Here is a 24,753-nt window from a genome sequence, read left to right on the forward strand (position 1 = left end):
GGCATTCAGGGTGCGCTGTCTTCTTCTTCCCTGCCTCTTCTTCCTCTGACGTCTTCGGGTCCCGTCCTCCTCCGGCGCTTGCTCGCGGACACTGATAAAAAAAAATAGCCCAGGCGCATGCGCAGTAGCACGCGGCTTCTACTACGGCTACTGCGCATGCGCCCGGGCTATATTTTTTTATCAGTGTCCGCGAGCAAGCGCCGGAGGAGGAAGGGACCCGAAGACATCGGAGGAAGAAGAGGCGGGGAAGAAGATGAAGACACACCCTGAATGCCCGCCCAGCGTGCACGTTCCGCAAGTAAATCACATTCTTTTTTAAGTTATTATTTTAAAATGGGGGGGTAGTTTAATTTAACATTTACGGTGCCTGAATAGCCTTTTTAAAGGCTATGCACGCATATGTGGGGCTCTATCAGCATGATTTTGCTGATAGAGCCCCTTTAAAGGGAAGTTCCCAGGTCCATACAGTGCTGGAGTAATAAAATAAACAAGAAGAAAACTGACAAAAATCACATAATGTAGAAAAACGCATCAAAAAACTGTTTCCTAACACCTAAGGCCTGGGCTCCACGGAAAGAAAACTCTGCGGGAAAAATAGCAGCATTTTACAGTACACGTAAAGTGGATGGGATTCTAGCGAATCCCATGCCCACTTTGCGGAAAAAACCGCTGTGTGGACATGCCGCAATTTCCAAAACCGGCGCAGTTTTGGAAATCACAGCATGTCAATTATATCTACGGAAACGCCGGAGGTTTCCCCATAGGAATAATCGCAACAGAAAGTCTGAGAACTTTCTGTTTAAAGTGAAGCAGAGCGTTTCTGCCGCGGTTTTTCCCGCAGTGCTTTATTGTCCCGTGGGGCCTTAGCCGGAAGCAAATTTTTTCAGCCTACAAAAAACTTCATGTGAACATACCCTTATTCAATCCAGAATACTACTGAGGTTAGAAAATGATAAAAGGCGCAGTGCGCTCCTACTAAGTCATGTGACACTTCTGATAACAAATCAGATCTAAGACAAAGAACACAATAAATCTTTAATATACCGTATATACTCGTGTATAAGCCAAATTTTTCAGCCCAGTTTTTATGTATAGAATCTCCGATAAAATGTGCAAAAAAAAAAAAAAGATTTAAATAAATGAAAAAATAAAAGTTGTAAATCCCTCCTTTCCCTAGAATACATATAAAAGTAGAAAATGACTGTGAAACACAAACACATTAGGTATCCTGTGTCTGACAGTGCCTGGTCTACTGAATATAGGGGATCTGCAGTGCTCCTGTTCCGTCAGGAAGGGGTTAATAGGAGCACTGCAGATCCCCTATAGTCAGCCAGACTGAATTCCAAGTGGGGGAAGAAAAAACAGTCCTCAAGCTCAGGGAAGGGGCAGACAGACAACCAAAACACCCCCTCCCCTTCCTCAGCACCAGCAACTACTGCACCCAAAAACTCCGACCATTTTAATTTTTGAAATTTTCCAGTAGCTGCTGCATTTCCCCCCCTCGGCTTATACGAGTCAATAAGTTTTCCCACTTTTTTGTGGTAAAATTAGGGGCCTCGGCTTATATTCGGGTCGGCTTATACTCGAGTATATACGGTAGTCTTCTTTTAACTTGGTCATCAGAAATTAGAAATAGTTTTTTAGGCTGAGGCTCCACATTTCAGAAACACAGCTTTTTTGTTGCAGATTTTGTTGCGTTTTTTTGAGCCAAAGCCAAAAGAATGGGAACTATATAGGAAGTTCTTATACTTCTCCTTTCTGCTCAATCCTGGCTTTGGCTAAAACAAAAAACGCAACGTTTCTGCAACATGGAGCCTTAACCTTAGAATTCATTTTTTTGTGAGGACCGTAAGTAAGATTGCTGAATATCGGACCTGTTTACTTTGTAATTTTCCAATACTTATTTTCTTGGTCTCCTCATGTACATTACTTGTAGTGGCGAGTGTTTTTGTAATTGGTCATCTGTAGTACGAGGCTTTGGGACTTTCTGTAATGGTGTTGGTGAACAGCACTAAGAAACTTCTGAATGGGTGAGCAATAAAATATCTCCATTGTAGAGTCTGATCATGTAAGACTGTGCACCCATTGACACCCCTGTACCCTGCGGTCCATTGCACCCTTGTACCCAGCGGTCCATTGCACCCATTGACACCCTTGTACCCTGCGGTCCATTGCACCCATTGACACCCTTGTACCCTGCGGTCCATCCACAATTGGGTATTAGTGCAAAAAAAGAGTGAGTAAGTCATTGTCTTCTATACTCTTCAGTTGAATTATGCAACAACTGGTCAGTTGAACAAGCAAAAAATATGAAACACGACACTAGGAAGTGACTAAAATGCAAGGAAATATTAACTCATCTATTAATGACTCCACAGGATGGTGATAATGATCAGATAATGCGGAACGTACGGATGATGTTAGTGAGATGGTGGAACCAATGGAGAATGGGGAAGGTATGGCGAACAGATGATGATACATATAGACAATAACTGACCCTGACTTGAACTTTCCATGAATCTTTGCCTAAATCTCTCCCTAAATGTTGACCCTGACACTAGACACCACTGATCTTCACCGCCCCTAAAGATAGTACTAATGGAAACTCTGATCTGCAATGAACATGAACAATAAGACAGAACAAAAAAACACCCACCCATATTTGATCATAGGGGGACCACCACTATAATTAGAGGTTGTCCCGCTATCACAGAAGAGCCATTCCTGCCATTGAATTTGATAGCGGCAGTGGCTCTTCTGTGATGATAATAGTGGTGGTGGTCCCGCTTTTATCTATCCCTGTGCTGTGACATTATGATATCATAGAACAGGGGTATTAAAAACCATTGGTGGTAGCAAGTGAAAAAAAAAAAGGTAGAGGAGCTGCTGCCACTGGCGATGTGGCTGCTATGTAGGGACGCTGTGGTTGGTGCTGGATTCTGAAGAGCCGCCATAGAACTTGGCTAATAACCACCAATAACTCTTCCCGGTGGGAGGGACTTTTGTGTCCCCCATATTAGACAACCAGGTCCACGTGATATAAATCGAGTGGTTCTGATTGCGGTAGAACATTTAGTTTATCCCTTGCCAGTACAGGTGGTGGGTGACAGAAGGATACTGTCCATGGTGAGCTCCATGCGGGAGAATAAATCCCCCCCCCATGTATGAGACCTTGATGGCACTTGGCAGCACTGTAAGTGACCGTCTTCATCACCCCAAGTATGAGCTCCCTCCCACAAGGGGAATAGCGAACCAGCAGATTCTTAGGCAATGGCTATATCCATAGCATATACCGTACTATTACCTAATACCACCTGTAAGAAACCAGGAGATCGAAATAAGATAAGCGGTGCCTTGATCAGAGATAGACCTGAATGTTTACACTGTATAAAATAACAGTAATTATAATATTACAGGGCAAGGATATACATAATAGTAATGGATATATACAGTATTACTGGCTGGTGATCATTGGAATCTCGTAGAGCAGGGACACTTCCAACGGAAGCCGGATACCTGTTACGCTTCCTCAACAATTTCTGTGATATTTTCTGTCTGATGCTAAGAATAGCACTTTTAGGGAAAATTCTTTTGTTGGTAGTGTCTCAGAATATCTATTTTTGACTACCTATAAGACTAAGGGAAGTTCAAATGCACTGCCAAAGGCCAACATGGCTGTGTCATTGGAAACGCTAGTGAGAATGTGGCGCGGTCGGTTTCTAATGACTTGCTTTTGTATGAAAAAATTCCAGTAACATTCGTAGTATAATCTAGCTGAGAGTAAAGTAGCCAAGCTCCCATAAGTATGTAGTTATACTATATTGGTATACGCAACTGTAAGACCTGCAGCAGAGACATGTCAGAGATTCCTCTTGCAACACACGTTTACTTCTTCGCCAATCTCTAAGAATAGACCGCGGTATTTCCTAATTCTAATTTGGCACCGCACCACTTTCTGTCAAGCAGGCTTTCCATTGACTGTGTGTAGGTGTATTATTAGATACAAAATGAGTACAAGCCAATTTTTAGTTTGTATGTACAGTGTACTAGTTTCTTCTGAACTCTTTATGTCTGACCTTATCTAAAAGGTTACCTTATTTTTTCAGGTGTAAGTTAGATGCCCCTCATTGGACCCCAAGTAGTATAATGCTCCCCCATGGTCCTTACACAGTATAATGCCCCCTCCACAGTCTAATGCCACCACCATGTATAATGCCACAATAGTGGCCCTCACACAGTAAACCACCACATAGCATAGCGCCCCCTGATTATGAGAACATTTAAGGCATTAGGAAAAAGATGTGGGGCTTATGCCTAGTGATGCCCCCAATAGGCAGGTAACAATAGGAGTAATATAATTTATTGCTAATGTTTCTGTCTTTAATAATATTAGGAAAATTGAATCACAAAACATACAATATAACAATAATAATGCTCCCCGCATAGCATCATGCCCCTTAATGGCTACTACAATGTGTAACACTCCCTCAGTGCCCCCTCCATAGTGTAATGCCACTTTAATGGCTGCCATAACATGTAATGCCACCTTCGAGGTCCCCATATATAATATAGTGCCTCCTGATAATGGGGACATTAGGCAAAAGATGTGTGGCTTATGCCCTGGAGCATTTGTCCTAGTGGTGCCCCTGGTAGGCAGGTAACAATAGGAGTAACACAACATATGGCTACATTATGACTTTTACATGTTTTCCCTCTACAAAATCTATCTCTATCTCTCTATTTTCGGGTTTCCCTGAGCTAGTATATGGAGACTAGCTGCTATGATGTCTCCCATACACTGCACACAGAAAGTAGAGGAAAATGTGTTCACCTCTGTCTCTCAGTCAAAGATATCAGCGGTATCACAAAAGATATATGTAATAAAGCACTTATTATAAGACGGAATCCGCCTATTTAGCTCCATCGATCTCTGACTGTGTTCTCTTCTCTCTTACTCAGCTACTGCCTACACTTTCGTATCCCTCTTCTATGGACTATGTCTTCTGTTTCCACTGTGAGTTGACTCCATCTTTCTCTACAAAGATTCAACAGAAATTTCAGAGTAAATGTCAGTTTAGGAAGGAGGGGAGAGGATGAAAAGAGACTGATAAGTAGAGAAAGCAGCAATTTAGTTAGTATCAGCAAAGTATGGCTTAGTCTCTACTAGCATACTATACCATTCAGTGGCGTAACTAGTAGAGATGAGCGAGTAGTGTTCGATCGAGTAGGTGTTTGATCGAATACTACCGTATTCAAAATACTCGTACTTGATCGAACACTACTAGCTGTTCGAAGTTTAAGATTTGATGCAGAACCAGTGTTGATTGGCAGAATGCTATACATTGCCAATCAACGCTGGTTCTTCTCTTACCTTTCCGAAGTCTTCTCTGCGCTTTGTCCCAGCGTCCTCTTCTGGGTGGAATTCACTCTGCCTAGGCATCCGCGTGCGAATGCGCAGTTGGCTCTGCTCAGGCGTCGGGCCTGGGCAGAGCCGCACGCGCATGCAAAGTCGGCTCTGCCTAGGCTGGATGCCTAGGCAGAGTGAATTCCACCCAGAAGAGGATGCGGGGACCCTGCGCTGGGAGAAGACTTCAAGCAGAATCAAGCCCGACCGTCACTCGTGGATTTGGTAAGTATGATTTTATCGAATGTTGCCTACCCCTGAAACGAGCATTTCCCCCCATAGACTATAATGGGGTTCGAAATCCGTTCGAACAGTCGAACAGTGTGCGGCTTTTCGAATCGGATTTCGAACCTCGGACACTTTAGTGTTTGCTCATCTCTAGTAACTAGGAATGGCGGGGCCCCGTGGTGAACATTGACATGGGCCCTCCCCATGTCAAGGACCTCGACCGATGTCAAATACCTCTACCAACCGACTCCCCCCCCCCCACACATTTCTGTGCATACTATTATGTCCCATAATCGCCCCTGCACACAGTATTATGCTCCATTGTGGACACCCATGAACAAGTATTAGACTTTTATTAGAATTATTAATAATCGGAGACCCAAGGGGGGGGATAAAAACATAAAAAAAACATTGTTACTTACCTATCCCTGGCTTCGCTGTACTCTGCACCGCTATCAGGGGATAATCGTACACATTAGGGAGAGTGTGTGCCTACATAGGCAGTACGGAGACTTACAAGTCATTCCTGCTCCGCTAGGGATTCCGGGTAAAAAATATGCAAATCTATTCTCCAGGATGTAATTAGGAGAACAGTGCACTCTGTACGCCGCCCTCTCCACCGCTGCCAGCCATCTTCAATGATGCCCGGGGCATCATGTGACCAAGGGGCCTGCAGCGAGGTCCGGTCATGTGATGTCAGGGACATCATGCAAGTAGGTAATTATATTCGGGAGTCCAAAAAGACCCCTGAGTATAATAGTTCTTGTGGGGCCAGTGGCCCCCTGCCAGGATCAGTTAAGTAAGTAGGGCCCGTTCCCATCTAGAGTAACTATAGCCGGTAACGGCCTATTAAAAAAAAACAAAAAAAAAAAACGCAGCGGTAGCGGTAGTTGACGGGTCGCTGGGCCCCCTAACGTCCCAGGCCCTGTGGCAGCCTCTACCACTGCTACCCCGGTAGTTACGCTCCTGATACCATTCCATATCTTGTGGCAGTAAAAGCAGATGCTTGTAATAATGCTAAAGAATTCACGTGACAATATTTGTAACAGATAAGATAGATATGAAATGAATATTTACTAATTTAATAAAATGACCTTATGTAAAGCTTTCTCTGGGACATTGATATTAGTGCCCTATCCTTAGCATAGGCTATCAATATAAGAATGATGTGGTCCGCCTTTTGGAATTCCACCCATCAAATGAAGGGTCACCATCATGGCTTATCAGGCACAGCTTTGGACTGCCAGAGTTTGACCAACATCAAACTTAAACACTGGTCAGCAATAGAGATAAGCAAACAGCGTTTGATCAAGTACATGTTCGGTCGGACATCACACTGTTCGCAATGTTTGATTCGATATGAACACCGCGTTAAAAATGCACTTACAGTTCGATTCCCCTGGGACAGGAACTACGACAACGGAGGCATTGAAAAAACTAGGAAAAAGCCATTGGCTGCCGAGGACGTGACCTCAGATTCAAATGAACAGGCGGCATCAGCTCCGATTCATTCTGTGCTTGCACTTAGTTAGAGACAGACATCTGCTGAGGGCTAGTTAGGTTTTAGATTCTGCTAGGCAGGAATATCAAAGAAGAAGAATCACAACAGCTCTTTTATGAGCTACACTAAAGGGAGAAGCTGAAACAAGCAGTGGGATATACATTCTAATTCTCAGGCTATATACGCTTTATCCAGGTTTTCACGGTGTGTACCCACAAAAAATCAGTGGGATATACATTCTAATTATCAGGCTATATACGCTTTATCCAGGTTTTCACGGTGTGTACCCACAAAAAATCAGTGGGATATACATTCTAATTCTCAGGCTAGTTAGAGGCTGAATCCACCCTGATTTCACCAAACTCTGCTGGTTAGAGGCTCAACTCACTCCAAGGGCCTCAATCTCTGCAGGTAGAGGCTGAAGTCACCTGAAGGGCCTCAGTCTCTGCTGGTAGCTCAGCTTAAGGGCCTGTAACTTAATTTGGAAGGGCTCACGTTAAGGGCCAGGAAAGTGAATTTTGGAAGGTCTTACCACATCACACACACACACACACACACACACACACACACATCCACAGTTCAATGACAGTTCAGGGTGGGTACTGTTGGATTTCCCATTGCCTATTCCATCTGTGGTTGTAATGGGCAACGTTATTTAAAGGGGCGCTTGTTAAGGTTTCATTAGAGTAAAATTTGGGTTTCTGTCATCCAACTGGGGAGGAAGAAAGGTTTCCAGGTATTTTTCCACTTTCGTAGTGGTTTTCTTGAGTGTGGAAAGTGTGTAGTTGTTAGGCTGTGATGTTGGGGTAATACAGTGACTTGGGCATGTTAGATGCCCCCAGACATGCTTCCCCTGCTGTCCCAGTTGCATTCCAGAGGTGTTGGCATCATTTCCTGGGGTGTCTTAGTGGACTTGATGACCCTCCTGAGTCGAACATTGGTTTCCCCCTAAACGAGTATTTTTCCCCATAGACTATAATGGGGTTCGATGTTCGATCGAACAGTCGGGTATTGAGCGGCTACTCGATTCGAACTTTGAACTTTGAACATTTCACTGCTCGCTCATCTCTAGTCAGCAAGTTTCTCTGTTAAGGCTCAGTCTACATGATAATGTTCAACTTTTTTGTGACCAGAAGTCACAGCCGTAATCCTCTCTGGGTCACAATGTGACTCCATTTACTAAGAAGAGGGACGCAACAATTTTTGGTAGTGTGTCAGGATAGGCCAGCATCACCGTGTAGACCTAGCCTATAAACCAGCCTGCCACCATATGTTAGAAGATATGGCCTGAAGATAAAAAATTCTTCACATGCCACAGAGAAGGACAGCCATATTGGTATAGACATCCCAAACTCCAAGTAGCCACTCAAAAGAGAAACATGACTGTGATAGAGGTGACCTTTAAATCCTGTTTTGTCTCTATGGCCTTAAGATGTGGTAATCTTTCTTAAGAGGAAGGAGTTTGTTTGCCAAGTGCGTTTTACTGAGGGGAAGGTGCGGTTAAGGATTAAATGTAACTTCTTGCCTTATCCCTCTCTTCCTCTTTTATTAATAACTGTGCGATATCTGGTATTAAGTGCGTGGTATGGTATTTGAATGTCTTGCACCATGTAAAAATGTGCTGCTTCCTTAGTGCTTTCTTCCACAGGGGAATTTCCTGTAGGAAATTTTGGGGCAAGAATATTTTCTTCAATTTTTCATAGCTATTTCCCGAGCTTCTAGTTTAAAGCTATAGATTTGAGACATGAAACCTAGGTGTTACAAGCAGCATTACGAGCGCTCCCATTTAAGTGAATGGGAAGTGTTTGGGAGCCGTCTGCTGCACTCGCGTGTACGGCTGTGAATGAGTATTTTTACAAGCCTGGCGTAACTCCGTGTGCATGCACCCTTAGAAATGCCCCCCCCCCCCTTTTGAATACAGGGGTGGTCACTCATATGTGCACTCCATTCAACCTATGGGGCTGTCGGAGATAGTTGAGTGCTGTGCTGTCAATCTCTAAGTGACTGAATAGAGCAGTAGTGAGCATGTTTGTTCTTATCATCACCCAGGGTCCCAGTGGTTGGACCCTCAGCCCAAACATTTATTAACCCTCATGTTCCTCATGGGTCTATTCCAGGGGTGAACCATGGGTTTCTGCCGCCTGAGGTGGACGTCAGAAAGCCGCCCCCCCCCCCCCCCCCCCCCGAGGAGGGAGCGGAGCTGAGCAGAAGGGGCGGGGCCACACGGAGGGGACGGGGCCGAGCGGAGCGAGCGTCTTTAGCAGGCAGAGAACAGGCAGGGAGAGGACCTGCTCTCTGCCTGAGCGTGATGGGCGGCCGCTCCCCAATCCACCGCTCAGTGACGGTGACCCTAAGCCAGTCCAGGACAGCTTGTCCTGGACTGGCTTAGGTCAGCAAAAATGCCGCCCTCCCCGGGGCCCTGGCATAGCGCCGCCTGAAGCGGTCACTTCAGGTCGCCTCATGGGAGGTGCGGCGCTGGTCTATTCCTCTAAGTCTAAGTGGAATAATACACATACCATCTGCACCATATCATCCAACCGACAATAGATAAGCAGAATGATTTGTCTAAAGCTGGAAGAATTATTGACAGACCATATCTGAGGAAGGTTGTTGCCTGGTTTGTAAATATTTACTTCTTGCAAAGTTATTTCTAAATGTTTCATCCTAGGATAGAGGGTAAGGCTGAGTTCACACGGGGTATATTGATCAGGATTTTGAGGCGGAATCCGCCTCAAAATCCTAAGCACGAAAACGGACTCCCCCGGACGGAATACCAACACAGATCTGAACAAGGGGTAATATGTTAAAGTATTTCAGAACCATACCAATCCATTTAGGAACAATAACACCATACAATGTAAAAGGATGAATTTTGCTGTTCAAAAGAAAAAACGAATGGACGGTCCCATTGGGTCAGAGGGGAAGGAAAACTAATAATGACGATGAATAAAGTAAGACTAAAATAAAAAATCTGTAGGCAACCTTAATAATGGACCAATACCTAAATGGTGTGTCTGTCCTCCCTGGTTGCACGGCAGTATATCAATCTCCTTATTAGTTACTAGAGGGAGGACCCGGCTTCGCACGGGTATATTACATTTTATGTTTGTGTAGTGGCCCCATAAGAATTGTCCAATTTTGCACTGGTGTATTTTGTATGTTGTTTCTGTGTATGTCCATAAGCGTCATGTGATTATGTGTATCTCATTTTGGATGTCAGTGAAAAACCTGTGATCAGTTGTTATGGATACCTGGAGTAAAGCTGTATCTAATCCTTCCCCATGTAGTACTGTGTTTAGACCCAAGTATCTAATCCTTGTTGGTGTGGTACTTTGTGCAGATGCACATATCTAATCCTCCCCGTGTGGTATTGTGTGAAGAGGCGCATATCTAATCCTCCAGTAAGTGAAACTGTGTGCAGACGCGCATATCTAATGACTCTGGTGTGCGGTACTGTGTGCAGATGCGCGTATCTAATACTCTGGCGTGTGGTACTGTGTGCAGATGCACGTATCTAATCCTACGGCATGTGGAACTGTGTGTAGACGTGGGTATCTAATCCTACGGCATGTGATACTGTGTGCAGACGTGCGTATCTAATACTACGGAATTTGGTACTGTGTGCAGACGCGCTTATCTTATCCTCTGGCGTGTGGTACTGTGTGCAGACGCACGTATTTAATCCTCCCCTGTGTGATATTGTGTGAAGAGGCGCGTATCTAATCCTACGGCGTGTGGAACTGTGTGTAGACGCACGTATCTAATCCTACGGCATGTGGTACTGTGTGCAGACACGTGTATCTAATCCTACGGCATGTGGTACTGTGTGTAGACGTGCGTATCTAATCCTACGGCATGTGGTACTGTGTGTAGACGCGCGTATCTAATCCTACGGCATGTGGTACTGTGTGAAGACACGTGTATCTAATCCTCCCCTGTGTGGTATTGTGTGAAGAGGCGCATATCTAATCCTACGGCGTGTGGAACTGTGTGTAGAGGCGTGTATCCAATCCCCCGGCATGTAGTACTGTGTGCAGATGCGCATATCTAATCCTATGGCATGTGGTACTGTGTGTAGACGCGCGTATCTAATCCTCTCCGTGTGGTACTGTGTGTAAACACGCGTATCTAATCCTCCACCGTGTGATACTGTGTGCTGAGACGCGTATCTAATTCTCTGGCTTGTGGTACTGTGTGCAGAGACATGTATCTAATCCTCCAAAGTGTGGTACTGTGTGCACACACATGTATCTAATCCTCCCCTGTGTGGTATTGTGTGAAGATGCGCGTATCTAATCCTTTGGCGTGTGGAAATATGTGTAGACGCGCGTATCTAATCCTACTGCATGTGGTACTGTATGCAGACGCGTGTATCTAATCCTATGGCGTGTACAACTGTGTGCAGACGCGCGTATCTAATCCTCTGGGATGCGGAACTGTGTGTAGACGCGTGTATCTAATTCTACGGCATGTGGTACTCTGTGCAGACGCGTGTATCTAATCCTATGGCGTGTACAAATGTGTGCAGACGCACGTATCTAATCCTCTGGAGTGTGGAACTGTGTGTAGACGCCTGTATCTAATCCTTCGGCATGTGGAACCGTGTGCAGACGCGTGTATCAAATCCTTCAGTGTGTGGAACTGTGTGCAGGAATGCGTATTTAATCCTCTGGTGTGTGGGACTGTGTGGAGACCCGGGTATCTAATCCTCTGGCGTGTGATACTGTGTGCTGATCTGTGTATCTAATCCTCTGGAGTGTGGAACTGTGTAGACGCCTGTATCTAATCCTTCGGCATGTGGAACCGTGTGCAGGCGCACGTATCTAATCCTATGGCATGTGGTATTGTGTGCAGAAGTGCGTATTTAATCCTCTGGTGTGTGGGACTGTGTGCAGACCCGTGTATCTAATCCTATGGCGTGTACAACTGTATGAAGACACGTGTATCTAATCCTCCCCTGTATGGTATTGTGTGAAGAGGCTCGTATCTAATCCTACGGCGTGTGGAACTGTGTGTAGACGCGCGTATCCAATCCCCCGGCATGTGGTGCTGTGTGCAGATGCGCGTATCTAATCCTATGGCATGTGGTACTGTGTGTAGACGCGCATATCTAATCCTCCCCCGTGTGGTACTGTGGGCAGACGCGCATATCTAATCCTCCCCCGTGTGATACTGTGTGCTGAGACGCGTATCTAATTCTCTGGCTTGTGGTACTGTGTGCAGAGGCATGTATCTAATCCTCCAAAGTGTGGTACTGTGTGCACACACACGTATCTAATCCTCCCCTGTGTGGTATTGTGTGAAGAGGCGTGTATCTAATCCTTCGGCATGAGGAACTTTGTGTAGATGCACGTATCTAATCCTACTGCATGTGGTACTGTGTGCAGACGCGTGTATCTAATCCTATGGCGTGTACAACTGTGTGCAGACGCATACATCTAATCCCCCGGCATGTGGTACTGTGTGTAGACACGTGTATCTAATTCTACAGCATGTGGTACTGTGTGTAGATGCGCGTATCTAATCCTATGGCATGTGGTACTGTGTGCAGACACGTGTATCTAATCCTATGGCATGTACAACTGTGTGAAGACACGTGTATCTAATCCTCCCCTGTGTGGTATTGTGTGAAGAGGCACGTATCTAATCCTACGGCGTGTGGAACTGTGTGTAGACGCGTGTATCCAATCCCCCGGCATGTGGTACTGTGTGCAGATGCGCGTATCTAATCCTATGGCATGTGGTACTGTGTGCAGACGTGCATATCTAATCCTTTGGCGTGTGGAACTATGTGTAGACGTGCGTATCTAATCCTACTGCATGTGGTACTGTGTGCAGATGCGTGTATCTAATCCTATGGCATGTACAACTGTGTGCAGACGCGCGTATCTAATCCTCTGGAATGTGGAACTGTGTGCAGACGCGCATATCTAATCCTCTGGAATGTGGAACTGTGTGCAGACGCGTGTATCTAATCCTATGGCGTGTACAAATGTGTGCAGACGCACGTATCTAATCCTCTGGAGTGTGGAACTGTGTGTAGACGCCTGTATCTAATCCTTCGGCATGTGAAATCGTGTGCAGATGCACGTATCAAATCCTTCAGTGTGTGGAACTGTGTGCAGAAATGCGTATTTAATCCTCTGGTGTGTGGGACTGTGTGCAGACCCGTGTATCTAATCCTCTGGCATGTGATACTGTGTGCTGATCTGTGTATCTAATCCTCTGATGCGTGTATCTCAGTTTGGATATCAGTGTTGTATTGTGCATGTGGAGTGACCGTGTGTATTGTAGTTGGAATATGAGTGAAAGACTTGCAGGTTTGTATTGGCTAAGGGGGGGGGGGGGCACTGTGTTTGGAATGCTGTATCTCAGCAACGGTACGTCCGAGCGAGTTGGAGTCTCGTCTTAAACCTTCCCTGATATCAGAAGTATGTCTGTACCAAATTTGGTGAAGATCGGTCCAGTCGTTTGGTTCGCATTAGAGTACAGACAGACAGACGGACGGACGGACGGACAGACAGACAGACAAGAATTCATTTTTATAAGATAGAGAGATAAGAAGATAAAAGTCTGCTAACATCTTGACCTTCCATAGAATAATTTATCAGATCAAGAACTTACCACATATCGGACCACACCTGAGAAAGGCTTGTGTCTGGGCTGATATGTGGAGTTTTTTGGCTACCATAAAACTCCATTGAAGATGCTGGTGTAATATGGAAAGTATTTGGTTTACACAATGGGGAATATTTCTCTTGTACAGTAGTGTTCTAGCAAATAGCAGCCCAAATCATTAACCTGATCAGTCAAGGTATTTGGTAAATTTAGCAAATAATTTACTTGTAAGTGCAGTGGGGAAGTAGAAAAATACCAGTGCCAACAATACAGACCTGCAAGCCACTCATTGCAAGAAACTGAATCATTGATGGAAAGGGGCTTGTCCAGAATAGTAGCAGTGAGGCATTACATTGGTGGTCATTCAATCTGTAGAATAAAAAGTGACAGTTTTGGCCTTTCTTTAAGGTAGGAAGTTGACAAATTTTGCACATCGGTGGAATGGGCCATTTCATACATTGTTTTGATGAAAAACGTACTTTTTTATTAAAAAGTTGGTCGGTGAGGGAGACCTATATACAGAAGTGCAGCAAGTGCTCGGCTTCTCAGCTAAAATTGTCTGACCACTGTATAAGCAATGCCGCCCCTGCTACCTGTACCTCATAGATTGTAAGCTCTTGTGAGCAGGGCCCTCAGTCCCATTGTGTGAAATGACTATTTCTTTTGTAATGTATCTTTTTGTCTGTACGGGAACCCTGCAAATTGAAAATGTTGGTGCTATATAAATAAAATATATTATTATTATTATTATTATTATTATTATTATTATTATTATTATTATTTGTCCTACATAAATTTTAGAACGCAAGGCAAAAAAAAATTTTTTGTTCTACAATTGATATATTGTTTTACTCTAAATACTCTGTTGTAAACTGGATTTAGAAAAGTATCTCCTACTTTTATAAACTGGCAGATGTTACGATTCCTGCATGGCCAAGTTCCCCTCACTGTTTTATCTCACATAGGTTTGTGATGGGGCATGTGGCTCTGAATGAATTTGTCTTTCAAGTTGGGAGCTACAGTGGGGAAAAAAAGTATTTAGTTGGCCACCAATCGTGCAAGTTCTCCCACTTAAAATGATGAGGCCGGCCTCTATTTGACATCATAGGTGACCTCAACTATGAGAGACAAAATGAGTAAACAAAACCAGAAAATCACATTGTCTGATTTGGAAAGAATTATTTGCAAATTATGGTGGAAAATAAGTATTTGGTCAATGACAAAAGTTCATCTCAATACTTTGTTCTATATCCTTTGTTGGCAATGACAAGGTCATTCTTCACATGGTCAAGTCTTCACAAGGTTGACACACACTGTTGTTGGTATGTTGGCCCATTCCTCCATGCAGGTGATGTTTTGGGGCTGTCACTGGGTAACAGACTTTCAACTCCCTCCAAAGGTTTTCCATAGGATTGAGATCTGGAGACTGGCTAGGCCACTCCAGGACCTTGAAATGGTTCTTACGAAGCCACTCTGTCGTTGCCCTGGCGGTGTGCTTGGGATCATTGTCATGCTGAAAGACCCAGCCATGTTTCTTCTTCAATGCCCTTGCTGATGGAAGGAGGTTTTCACCCACAATCTCACGATACATGGTCCCATTCATTCTTTCATATACAGTACATGGATCAAAAGTTCTGGTCCCTTTGCAGAGAAACCGCCCCAAAGCATGATGTTTCCACCCCCATGCTTCACAGTAGGTATGGTGTTTGATGGATGCAACTCAGTATTCTTTCTCCTCCAAACATGAAAAGTTGTGTTTCTACCAAACAGTTCTACTTTGGTTTCATCTGACCATAGGACATTCTGCCAAAACTCTTCTGGATCATTGAAATGCTCTCTAGCAAACTTCAGATGGGCCCGGACATGTACTGGCTTAAGCAGGGGGATACGTCTGGCACTGCAGGATCTGAGTCCCTGGCAGCGTAGTGTGTTACTGATGGTAGCTTTTGTTACGTTGGTCCCGGCTCTCTGCAGTTCATTCACTAGGTCCCCCCATCTGGTTCTGGGATTTTTGCTCACTGTTCTTGTGATCATTTTGACTGCTAAGGGTGTGATCTTACGTGGAGCCCCAGATCGCAGGAGATTATCAGTGGTCTTGTATGTCTTCTATTTTCTTATTTGCTCCTACAGGTGATTTCTTCACGACAAGCTGCTTGCCTATTTCAGATTCAGTCTTCCCAGCCTGGTGCAGGGCTACAATTTGGTTTCTGGTGTCCTCCAACAGCTCTTTGGTCTTCACCATAGTGGAGTTTGGAGTGTGACTGTTTGAGGTTGTGGACAGGTGTCTTTTATAGTGATAACAAGTTCAAAGAGGAGCCATTACTTACAGGTAATGAGTGGAGGTCAGAGAAACCTCTTAAAGGAGAAGTTACAGGTCTGTGAGAGCCAAAAATATTGCTTTGTAGGTGACGAAACGCTTATTTTCCACCATAATTTGTAAATAAATTCTTTCCAAATCAGACAATGTGATTTAGTGGATTTGTTTACTCATTTTGTCTCTCATAGTTTCTATGATGTCACTTACAGGCTGACCTCATCTTTTTAAGTAGGAGAACTTGCAGAATTGGTGGCTGACTAAATATCCCCCCCCCCCCCATTGTATTTAGCTGTCAAAGATGGTCTATGAGGAATTATCATCCTGATTTTTCTATCTGTGGTCAAAATTGGTCAATAGGTCTTCAAAATTGTTTGTATTTCTTGACATTGGTTACTGTAGTTAATGATGAATCTGACTCCAGAGTCTTGATCACGTTCTCTGGGTGGTAGAATTTCTGTTCTTGAAACAAATTTTAGATAATCTCTTACGATACCCTCTTTGACAGAATCTTTCAGTCATCTGCGATAGTTAGATTATAAAATCATTTTTATCTGAGCAGATTAACTTGAGGCATACAAACTGACATTTTGGCAGTGGTGTAACTAGGAATGGCGGGGCCCCAAGGCAAACATTTGACATGGCCTCTGCGGACAACCCTCCAGACCAACCCCCTGAAGATCCTGACCAACCGACCTATCCCCTCCCCTGCATTCCTGCACATACTATTATGCCCCATAGTGGCTCCTGCCCACAGTATTATGCCCCATAGCGGCCCCTGCACAAAGTATTATGCACCATAGTGGCCCCTGCACAAAGTATTATGCCGCATAGTGGCCCCTGCACAAACTATTATGCCCCATAGTGGACTCTACACACAGTATTATGCCTAATAGACCACCCATAAACAATTATACTCTGGGGTCTCAAAAAAACTCCAGAGTATAATAATCAGAGACACAGGGGAGGATACAAACATAAAAAACAATGTTACTTACCTCTCCTGGTCTCCAGCACATTCCCTGCTGATGTCGTCCATCTTCAATGATGAAAGAGACGTCACTTGAGCTGGACTTGCACCACATCACATAAGGACGCAAGCTGGGCCCATGTGATGTCTGTGACATCACCAAGTAGGACCAAAGCCTGCCATAGCTCAGGAGAGGTAGTTAACGGAGTTTTTTAATGTTCCCTCACCTCTCCTAGCCCTCCAATCATTATACTCGGGGGTCTGAAATTTTTGAAGTTAATGGTATATGAAAGTCATTGTGATTCAGTTTGTTAATGAAATCAACACAAGTTACGTCATCGGCTTTCCATAGTATCACGTAGTATCACATAGTATCTCAGAAAGGAGATACTTCAACACCACAATGACACCCATATACATGGTTTTCTAAAAATAAATTCTCTGCTTTGTGACTTCTTCAGGGCTGTAACACACGGTCTGATCATACCCCTATTGCCATAGATCTTACTGCCTCTAGATCCGGCTCTGAACTCTTAGTACTTAGCTTAGATGCAGAGAAGGCCTTTGACTGTCTTGGCCTTTTATATTTGCTTCACTGAGGACCTTTGGTCTTCAGGGTCCTTTTTTTACTGCGATTCAGGGTTTCTACTAGACCACCTCAACCACCGTTAAACTTCCCCATGCCTTTTGTTCTTCCTTTCCCCTACATAATGGAACACGCAAGGGATGTCTGCTTTCTCCTCTCCTATTTGCCCTTTGCATTGAACACCCGCCTGCAGCCATTCGTTTAAGGGAGTTTAAGGTATCCCTGTTGCTAATGACAAACCCCTCACGCTTACAAACCTCCATGTCACCCTTCCTAATCTACATGCTCAGTTGCAACACTTTGGTTGCCTCTCAAGCTATAAAATCCATCCATCCAAGACTGACGCCCATTCCAATCTCTCAGGCCCATGTGTTACAACTAAAATTAACTTTTCAGTATATCTGGCAGGACTTGGGTATTAGGTCATGTGTTCTTTTCTCTCATTGTACCAGGCCAATTTCTAAGCAAATTAGGGCCCTCCTTACTAAATGGTTCCTCCCTTATTCTATTTTCATTTGGATCTCCACAGAAAACATTACCATCTTGCCTAAACTTCTTCATTTTCTGAGACCCTACTGATTCCTGTTATCTTGAGGGAGCTTCGGTCCTTACAGAGCTTTATCCCGCAGTTTATCTGATCCGGAAAGAGACACTGACTATCTAGATAATTGCAGATGGCTCTGAAAGCTAAAGGAGCTTTTGCCTCTCCCAACCTAGTCTTATATTACTGGACTGGCCAATTGCGGAGACTGCTGGTGTAGTGTACACTCTTGGCTTATTCTAAATGAATGGAAATTGAAGTTATGGTTAGTTCCTTACCATCCTATATCCCTCCTCTGGACAAACTTTTATGTTTTCTCATCTGGCTTGCCCCGGGGTTCTATGTTGCTTACCGGAGATGTGGGGCACACATGCATTGCTTCTCCTTGCCCTCCCCCTCCTCCTCTATGTCAGCCTTTTTGCTCCATCCACAATTTCTTCCAGGATTGACAGCAGGAACAACAGGCCCATGGCTACAGATGGGCTTGTTCCACTTTTCTGGCATTACGGATCATCGTACCTGTTCCCTGCTTTCATTTGCCAACTTGCAGTCTAGGTTTTCTCTGCCTCTCTCTAGTGAATTCACCTATATTCAAATCAACCATTTGGCAAACTCTATTTTCCAAGGCCTCCAAGTCTGATTGCTCCACTGCAAGTCTATTATCTGATACATATTTCCCTGATCCAAAACCTAAGATTTTACTTGCTCATCCCTACATGCGTAAATGGGATAATTATTTGGCAGAATCCATTTCTGATCCATCGTGGACCATCATCTGGAAGTAAGCAGCTAAGACCTCCCATCATGTCATGTTCAAAAAAAACTTTTGCAAAATGCTCATGCAATGGTATCACAACCCAATCTTACTCCTCTCCTTCCCACTTGCTATGTCAGATAACTGCTGGAGGTATGGTGTCTGTCCAGCTGACATATTCCATTTGTTTTGGTCGTGCATAGTTCTTCAGCCAGATTCAGACCCTGATTGGGCGGGTGTTGGGGGTATGTCTTCCCCTTCTACCCAATACATTCATTTTTTTTTTTTTTTTGTAGATTGTGAGCCCCATATAGGGGTCACAATGTAAATTTATTTTCCTATCAGTATGTCTTTGGAGTATGGGAGTAAATCCACACAAACATAGGGAGAACGTACAAACTCCTTGCAGATGTTGTTCCTGGTGAGATTCAAACCCAGGACTCCAGCGCTGCAAGGTTACAGTGCTAACCACTGAGCCACCGTGTTGCCCCCTCCCCAAGACAATCCTACTGAAATTGTCATTTGAATGTTTTATTAAAACTTCTTTCCCACTCCACCTCTATAGTCTTCTCTTTGTTGACTCATTGCTAAATATTGGAGGCATTAATCTCCCCAATCCCTAGATGATCTTTGCTCACAGATATAGGAGACTAATATTCTTGAGAACCTGACAGCTCTTATGCATAACAGGAGGAGAAGTCTGATAAGATCTGGAGGCCATGGGATATTTTTTGCACCCTTCATGATCCTTAGACCTTAGATTAGGGTCCTACACTTCCCTGGCTCTATTTTTGTCTTTGACTGTGATTTTGAGACAAGCCCTTCCGTCCCCTCCCTTTTCTTCCCTCCCCTCCCTTTCCTTCCCTCATTTCCCTTTCCTCTCTTCCCGCCCCTTCCCTCCCCTCCCTTTGCTTCCCACATCTTCATTTCCTTCCCTCCCCTCCCCTCCCTTTCTTTCCTCCTGGTTCCAGTCATGTGTCTCCCCCCTTTTTCATTATTGTCCCTTTCTTTGTATCTTCTTATATGTGATTTGTGTCTCCCTTGCCATGGACCTGCTAAACTTCATATGACTTTCTGATCGTACTTTTCCCGTCAAAAAAGAGGAAGCCACACACGTCAACTTGTAGGTGGTTGGCACAAAAAAAGGAACTGCCTGCAAAAGTGATCTTCAACACACTGTTTCTGTAGGAAGAGATGAGCAGTGTCCTGACACTTGCTATATACTGTATGATTATTAGGTTCTCACATCAGAAATATTATTGGCAGACACATCAAGGGAAAAAATTAATTGGAATGTAGTATATTATTATACCATATTTTGACATAATGTCATAGTTCTATGATACATTTCCTGCAGCGCTGTCATATACAGTAGGTTAATGGTTATTCTGCCTAGATGATAGTGCTCATTCCTATATAAGAAAACACCTCCCTGCTTTATTTCTTCATAAGAATAGGTTCTGGGGATAATATCACTCCTTAAGGAGAAATCACCTTCACAGGCATATGGTGACTTACAAAAAGTCTTTTTAGCTCCACTGGGGGAATTATGGGAAAAAAATTGCAAATCTGTTTTCCAAGAATAGTGATATTTATACATCCTTTCTATATTGCACAGTGTAAATGTATCATTGTAGTGTATATTTGGGACAGATAAAGGGATAATTTCCTCTGTTTTCTTGAATTTAGAAACAATTATTTATATGGACAGAAAATCAAAAGTACAAAATCTAATTCAGCAACTATTACTGGCCACAATCCAAAGAGTGATCAAACTAAAACGTAACCTTTATAAAAGTATAATCAGAAAGAATCTTAGGTTAAATAGCGGCCGCAAAGGATCATAAAAATGGTAACTTGGTAACACATTGGTAACACAAACCAGTCCTTAAATAACCAGTTATATGGAATGGAAAATCTGGTTCTGACCATTTGCATGTTCCTAAGAAGTGTCCTCCGACAAGGAGAGGTCTGTTAAATTGTTGCCAATGCTAACATATTTGAGTGGAACGGTCTAAAAACAACCTATAGTATGGATTCAGGGATAGGTGTGGACCATTCTTCCCCATTACACCCTACCAGAGGTCTATCCCACCCTAAAGAACCTCGCTTTGGAGCCAAGCCCTAAACAACTGAAGACCCTAATGCGATAGACCCTGTAATGTCCCTGTAAACACACCCTGATGAAGGCATTCATGTGCTGATATGCGCGTCAGATCCGACCTGCGTTCACTAGACCACCATGAACTCTTTCACTTGTCACATCATGGGTAAGCCCTCATGCTAATTCCTATTCACTTTGATCTGTTAGCTAGTTTGCTTCAGTAGTTGCACACATAGGATAACAGTTTGGTCTGTATGCCGCATTTACTTTCATGCTGGCATTGTTAGCATCCGACCCTACATTGCTCTGTTCTTCACTTTCAGTCCTGCAGTATACTGCTTGTTACTATATAGATTTTCATGACTGAAATACTGCTATCTTTATTACCATTTTTGCTGTGTGGGTCGTGCATGCATTTTGGCATCCATGTTTGTGTCATTTTGACTGCATATATGTTTTGTCACGCTGTCAGCACTTTGCTAGTGCAATACAGTGGTCTTCCCATTTTTTGCCACATTATGTGTTGTACTATCATCATTTTTCCAGGGATGACCTCTGAGTGGTGGCTGTGATACTACAGGTCTTTTATATGGTTGTGTTTATTGTCCTCATTGTGCCTTGGTGTTTTTAATCTTTATTAGTGTTTTTCAAATAAAATGATTTTGTATTTTCCCATTTCAATGATGTGTCTTTGGATTTTTTCCATTTCAGTGTTATACTTACCTGACCTTCTGGGTTCTTGTTTTATTTCCTGTAGTGTCCCTACCTATACAAGGAGGTTCCAATCTCACAAGTCACATTAATTAAGAAGACAATAGAATATAAATGTAACCAATTACCAAGTAGGTGTAGACAAAGTATCCAATACCCAACCTCTGGTCAAAATGCATATGACAGATTACACTTGAAAGCAAAAAATCAGAGTATGCACCAAGTACCAACGGTAAAAGGAATGGACACATATAACTAAAGGTTAGGGTTGAGCCGATCTTGAGATTTTAGGTTCATTTTTAAAATCCGATTTTCGATAATTTTACAGCCGATCGCAAAATTTGGCCGATCGAGATCCGATCTTTCCTGACCACGATCATTCAACCCTAGTTAATTTATGTTTATGGAGTAGGGTTGAGCTTATCTTGAGATTTCCGATCATTCTCCAGCCGATCCCGATCGTGAAATTTGCTCTATCGCCGATCGGGATCTTTCCCGATCCCGATCACTCAACCCCACTGAAGGTCATACAACAACTAAGTACAGCCAAGGTATAGTCAGAACCCCAGCAAAGCTATTGCTCAGGAGGGCAAAGAAGGGGCAGTCAACTAAATTCCTAGTGTGAGGAATTACTCACATGTTCAGGGTCTGTGGTTGAAGCCTGATGGGGACATCTTGGTCCAGAGTACTAATACTGCATTGTTACCAGTTCTGGTTGGAGGAGCTCACTGTAACTAGTTCCAATGTGAATGAATAACATGACATGCCCCTAGCACCAGTCTGAGTGGAAGTTAATAAGTATGAAACAATTAGCAAATATAAAAGGCAAAGGTTACGCAATGGTAGCGGAATCCTCATATATTTATATGGTAATAAAGCCATATAACCATTAGTTGGAAGCAGCAATATTAAAAGTAATGGTCAATAGATCAATACATTCAAAACTGAGAGTAAGGGAGAAGGAAAAGGATAAAAATGACAATATGTGTCTTATAGAAATGGAGAAGGTGGTGGTGGTGGAGGGTCAAATGAAACAAGCAAAATGAAGCTACTCAGTGAGCACTAGGGGAGTTGTGGATTTTAAGTGAGCACTGAACTTTTCTTTCCAATACTGAAATTCCACAATGATTGGTGAATGTGTCTTGCCAGTGGGCTGTCTCGATTAGTTGAATATCCCCTAAATGTTCATCCACCATCCTCTGAAACTGTATGGTAGTCTTCCCAACATATTCCAAATTAAAGGTGCAGGTGATCCCTCTAGTGCGACAGCTGAAAAAATCTCTGATCTTGTATTGTAGGTCCATGTTATAACCTACAAAGGATTTTCCCTCCCACCTTCCCCATCTTCCTGGCTAACCTATTCTACCACCAAACAACTAACAGGCAGGAAGATAGGGAGGAGCCGTCCCCGAACACAGGATGGCTTAGTTAGTATCGATGGGGATAGGGGAGGAGGAAGAGTGACGGTGACGTTCCATTTGGGAAGTGGTGAAACGGAACATCACCAGATTATCAGAAACAGTCCCCGGAACGGTCACATGACCACTCTAGGGATATGGATAATTATAGATTTTATTTAATTGAAGTAAATTAGAAGTTAGGTAGGGGGAGGGTGTTTAGTTTAGGGGTAAATTAACAGTTTATCCTGGACAATCCCTTTAAGTGTTTCAACCAGAATCCCAGAGTTTCTATAAGACCCTTCCCAAATGACCATAACATTGTCAATGTGCTTTGCCATTAGGTGAATATGCTCCTTACCTAGGGCCTCCATCCTAACCAAATACAAATGATCTCTTGAAACCAAGCCAGTAAAAGGTATGTGTAGGTGGGTGCATATGGACTCCCCATGGCACATCCTCTTAGCTGGTGTTAGATCCTTCCATTGAAGGTGAAGTAATTGGGCGTTAGGCAGAATTCAAGGAGCTGAAGGACAAGAGCATTACGGGACTGGTACTTAGTCCCCTCATGTTCATAAAGCACTCCACTGCCTTAAGTCCATGCTGGTGGGGGATGGATGAATAAAGTGCCTCGACATCAACATAAGCCAAAATACAATTATCTCCCACAAGGATCCCCTCAGGCTTTTTAAGGAGATCCATGGTGTTCCGGGTGTATGAGGGTAACAATTGGACAATGTGGTGGTCAAAATTTGATCAAGGTAGATGGCTATGTTTTAGCAAAGGAACTAAACTCATGAAACTATAGGTCTGCCTCTTAGTGGGATTGTGCCCTTGTTAACTCCCCGACCTAGCAGGTGGCACAGCCAGTGTCATTACTACTTCCATCCTCTGGTCTCCTCCTTTGGGTTGCAGCAGTAGAACTATCATAACAAAATCATGTTGCTTTTTAGAAAAGCTTCTTAGCTTGTGATACATATAGTTAGACATGTCTAGACAAGAGGACGGATAAGGAAGGACACATCTGTAAGGAAGAAATGATGAAGACCACATGGAATACCCTCTGGCCTATGTCTGTGGGGTGGGATGCATATCATAGTTTTAAGCTGGTCTCCAAAAATCTCTGTATTTCTAATGTTTTAATTGATGGATGTATCTGTATTTGCTAATCTCGCTGTGAGTAGTCTTTTTATTGCCTGTTCATACCTGACAAGTAGATTACTTGGCGTAGATTTCTGTGGTATTCCCCATTCCACAGTTTAAGGCTCCATGCACAAGACCATGTACTTTGTCGGTGTGCCAGCCACATTTTAGAAGTTCCTCATACGGGTGAATTAAAAGCATTTCCCTCTGATAAGATAAGATATATTAAGATGCCAAATAACTGTCTGTACTATTGATTTATGCAAAGTTTGTTGGAATAGAAGTGACCATTTAAGATGTGTACTCTACTTTTTGGAGGCCAATTTGGATCGATGCTTTTAGATGTTGGTATTATATCCATGCACAGCTCTAGTCTGTGTGCCCCCTCAATTAATAATTCACCTTGTGATCTTTGAATTAATAGTGCAACTAAATTAATAATAACCGCTAATTAATAATGCCCACGTGCCATCTTAAATCAA

At 43.5% G+C, this 24,753-nt stretch overlaps 1 protein-coding gene across 1 annotated transcript in view; it reads right to left on the bottom strand.

Annotated features, from left to right (window-relative positions):
* Positions 1-24,753, bottom strand: part of TNFSF15 (TNF superfamily member 15) — a 54,696-nt gene that overhangs the window by 9,483 nt on the left and 20,460 nt on the right. Inside the window, exons 2-3 of the mRNA XM_075260859.1 lie at positions 24,351-24,478; positions 24,011-24,152 (exon numbers count right to left, since the gene is read on the bottom strand). Coding sequence (XP_075116960.1) covers positions 24,011-24,152; positions 24,351-24,478 — 270 coding nt within the window. The remainder of the gene's footprint in view (positions 1-24,010; positions 24,153-24,350; positions 24,479-24,753) is intronic.

The sequence above is a fragment of the Leptodactylus fuscus genome, chromosome 11 (assembly GCF_031893055.1).
Source record: "Leptodactylus fuscus isolate aLepFus1 chromosome 11, aLepFus1.hap2, whole genome shotgun sequence".
NCBI classification, from domain to species: domain Eukaryota; kingdom Metazoa; phylum Chordata; class Amphibia; order Anura; family Leptodactylidae; genus Leptodactylus; species Leptodactylus fuscus.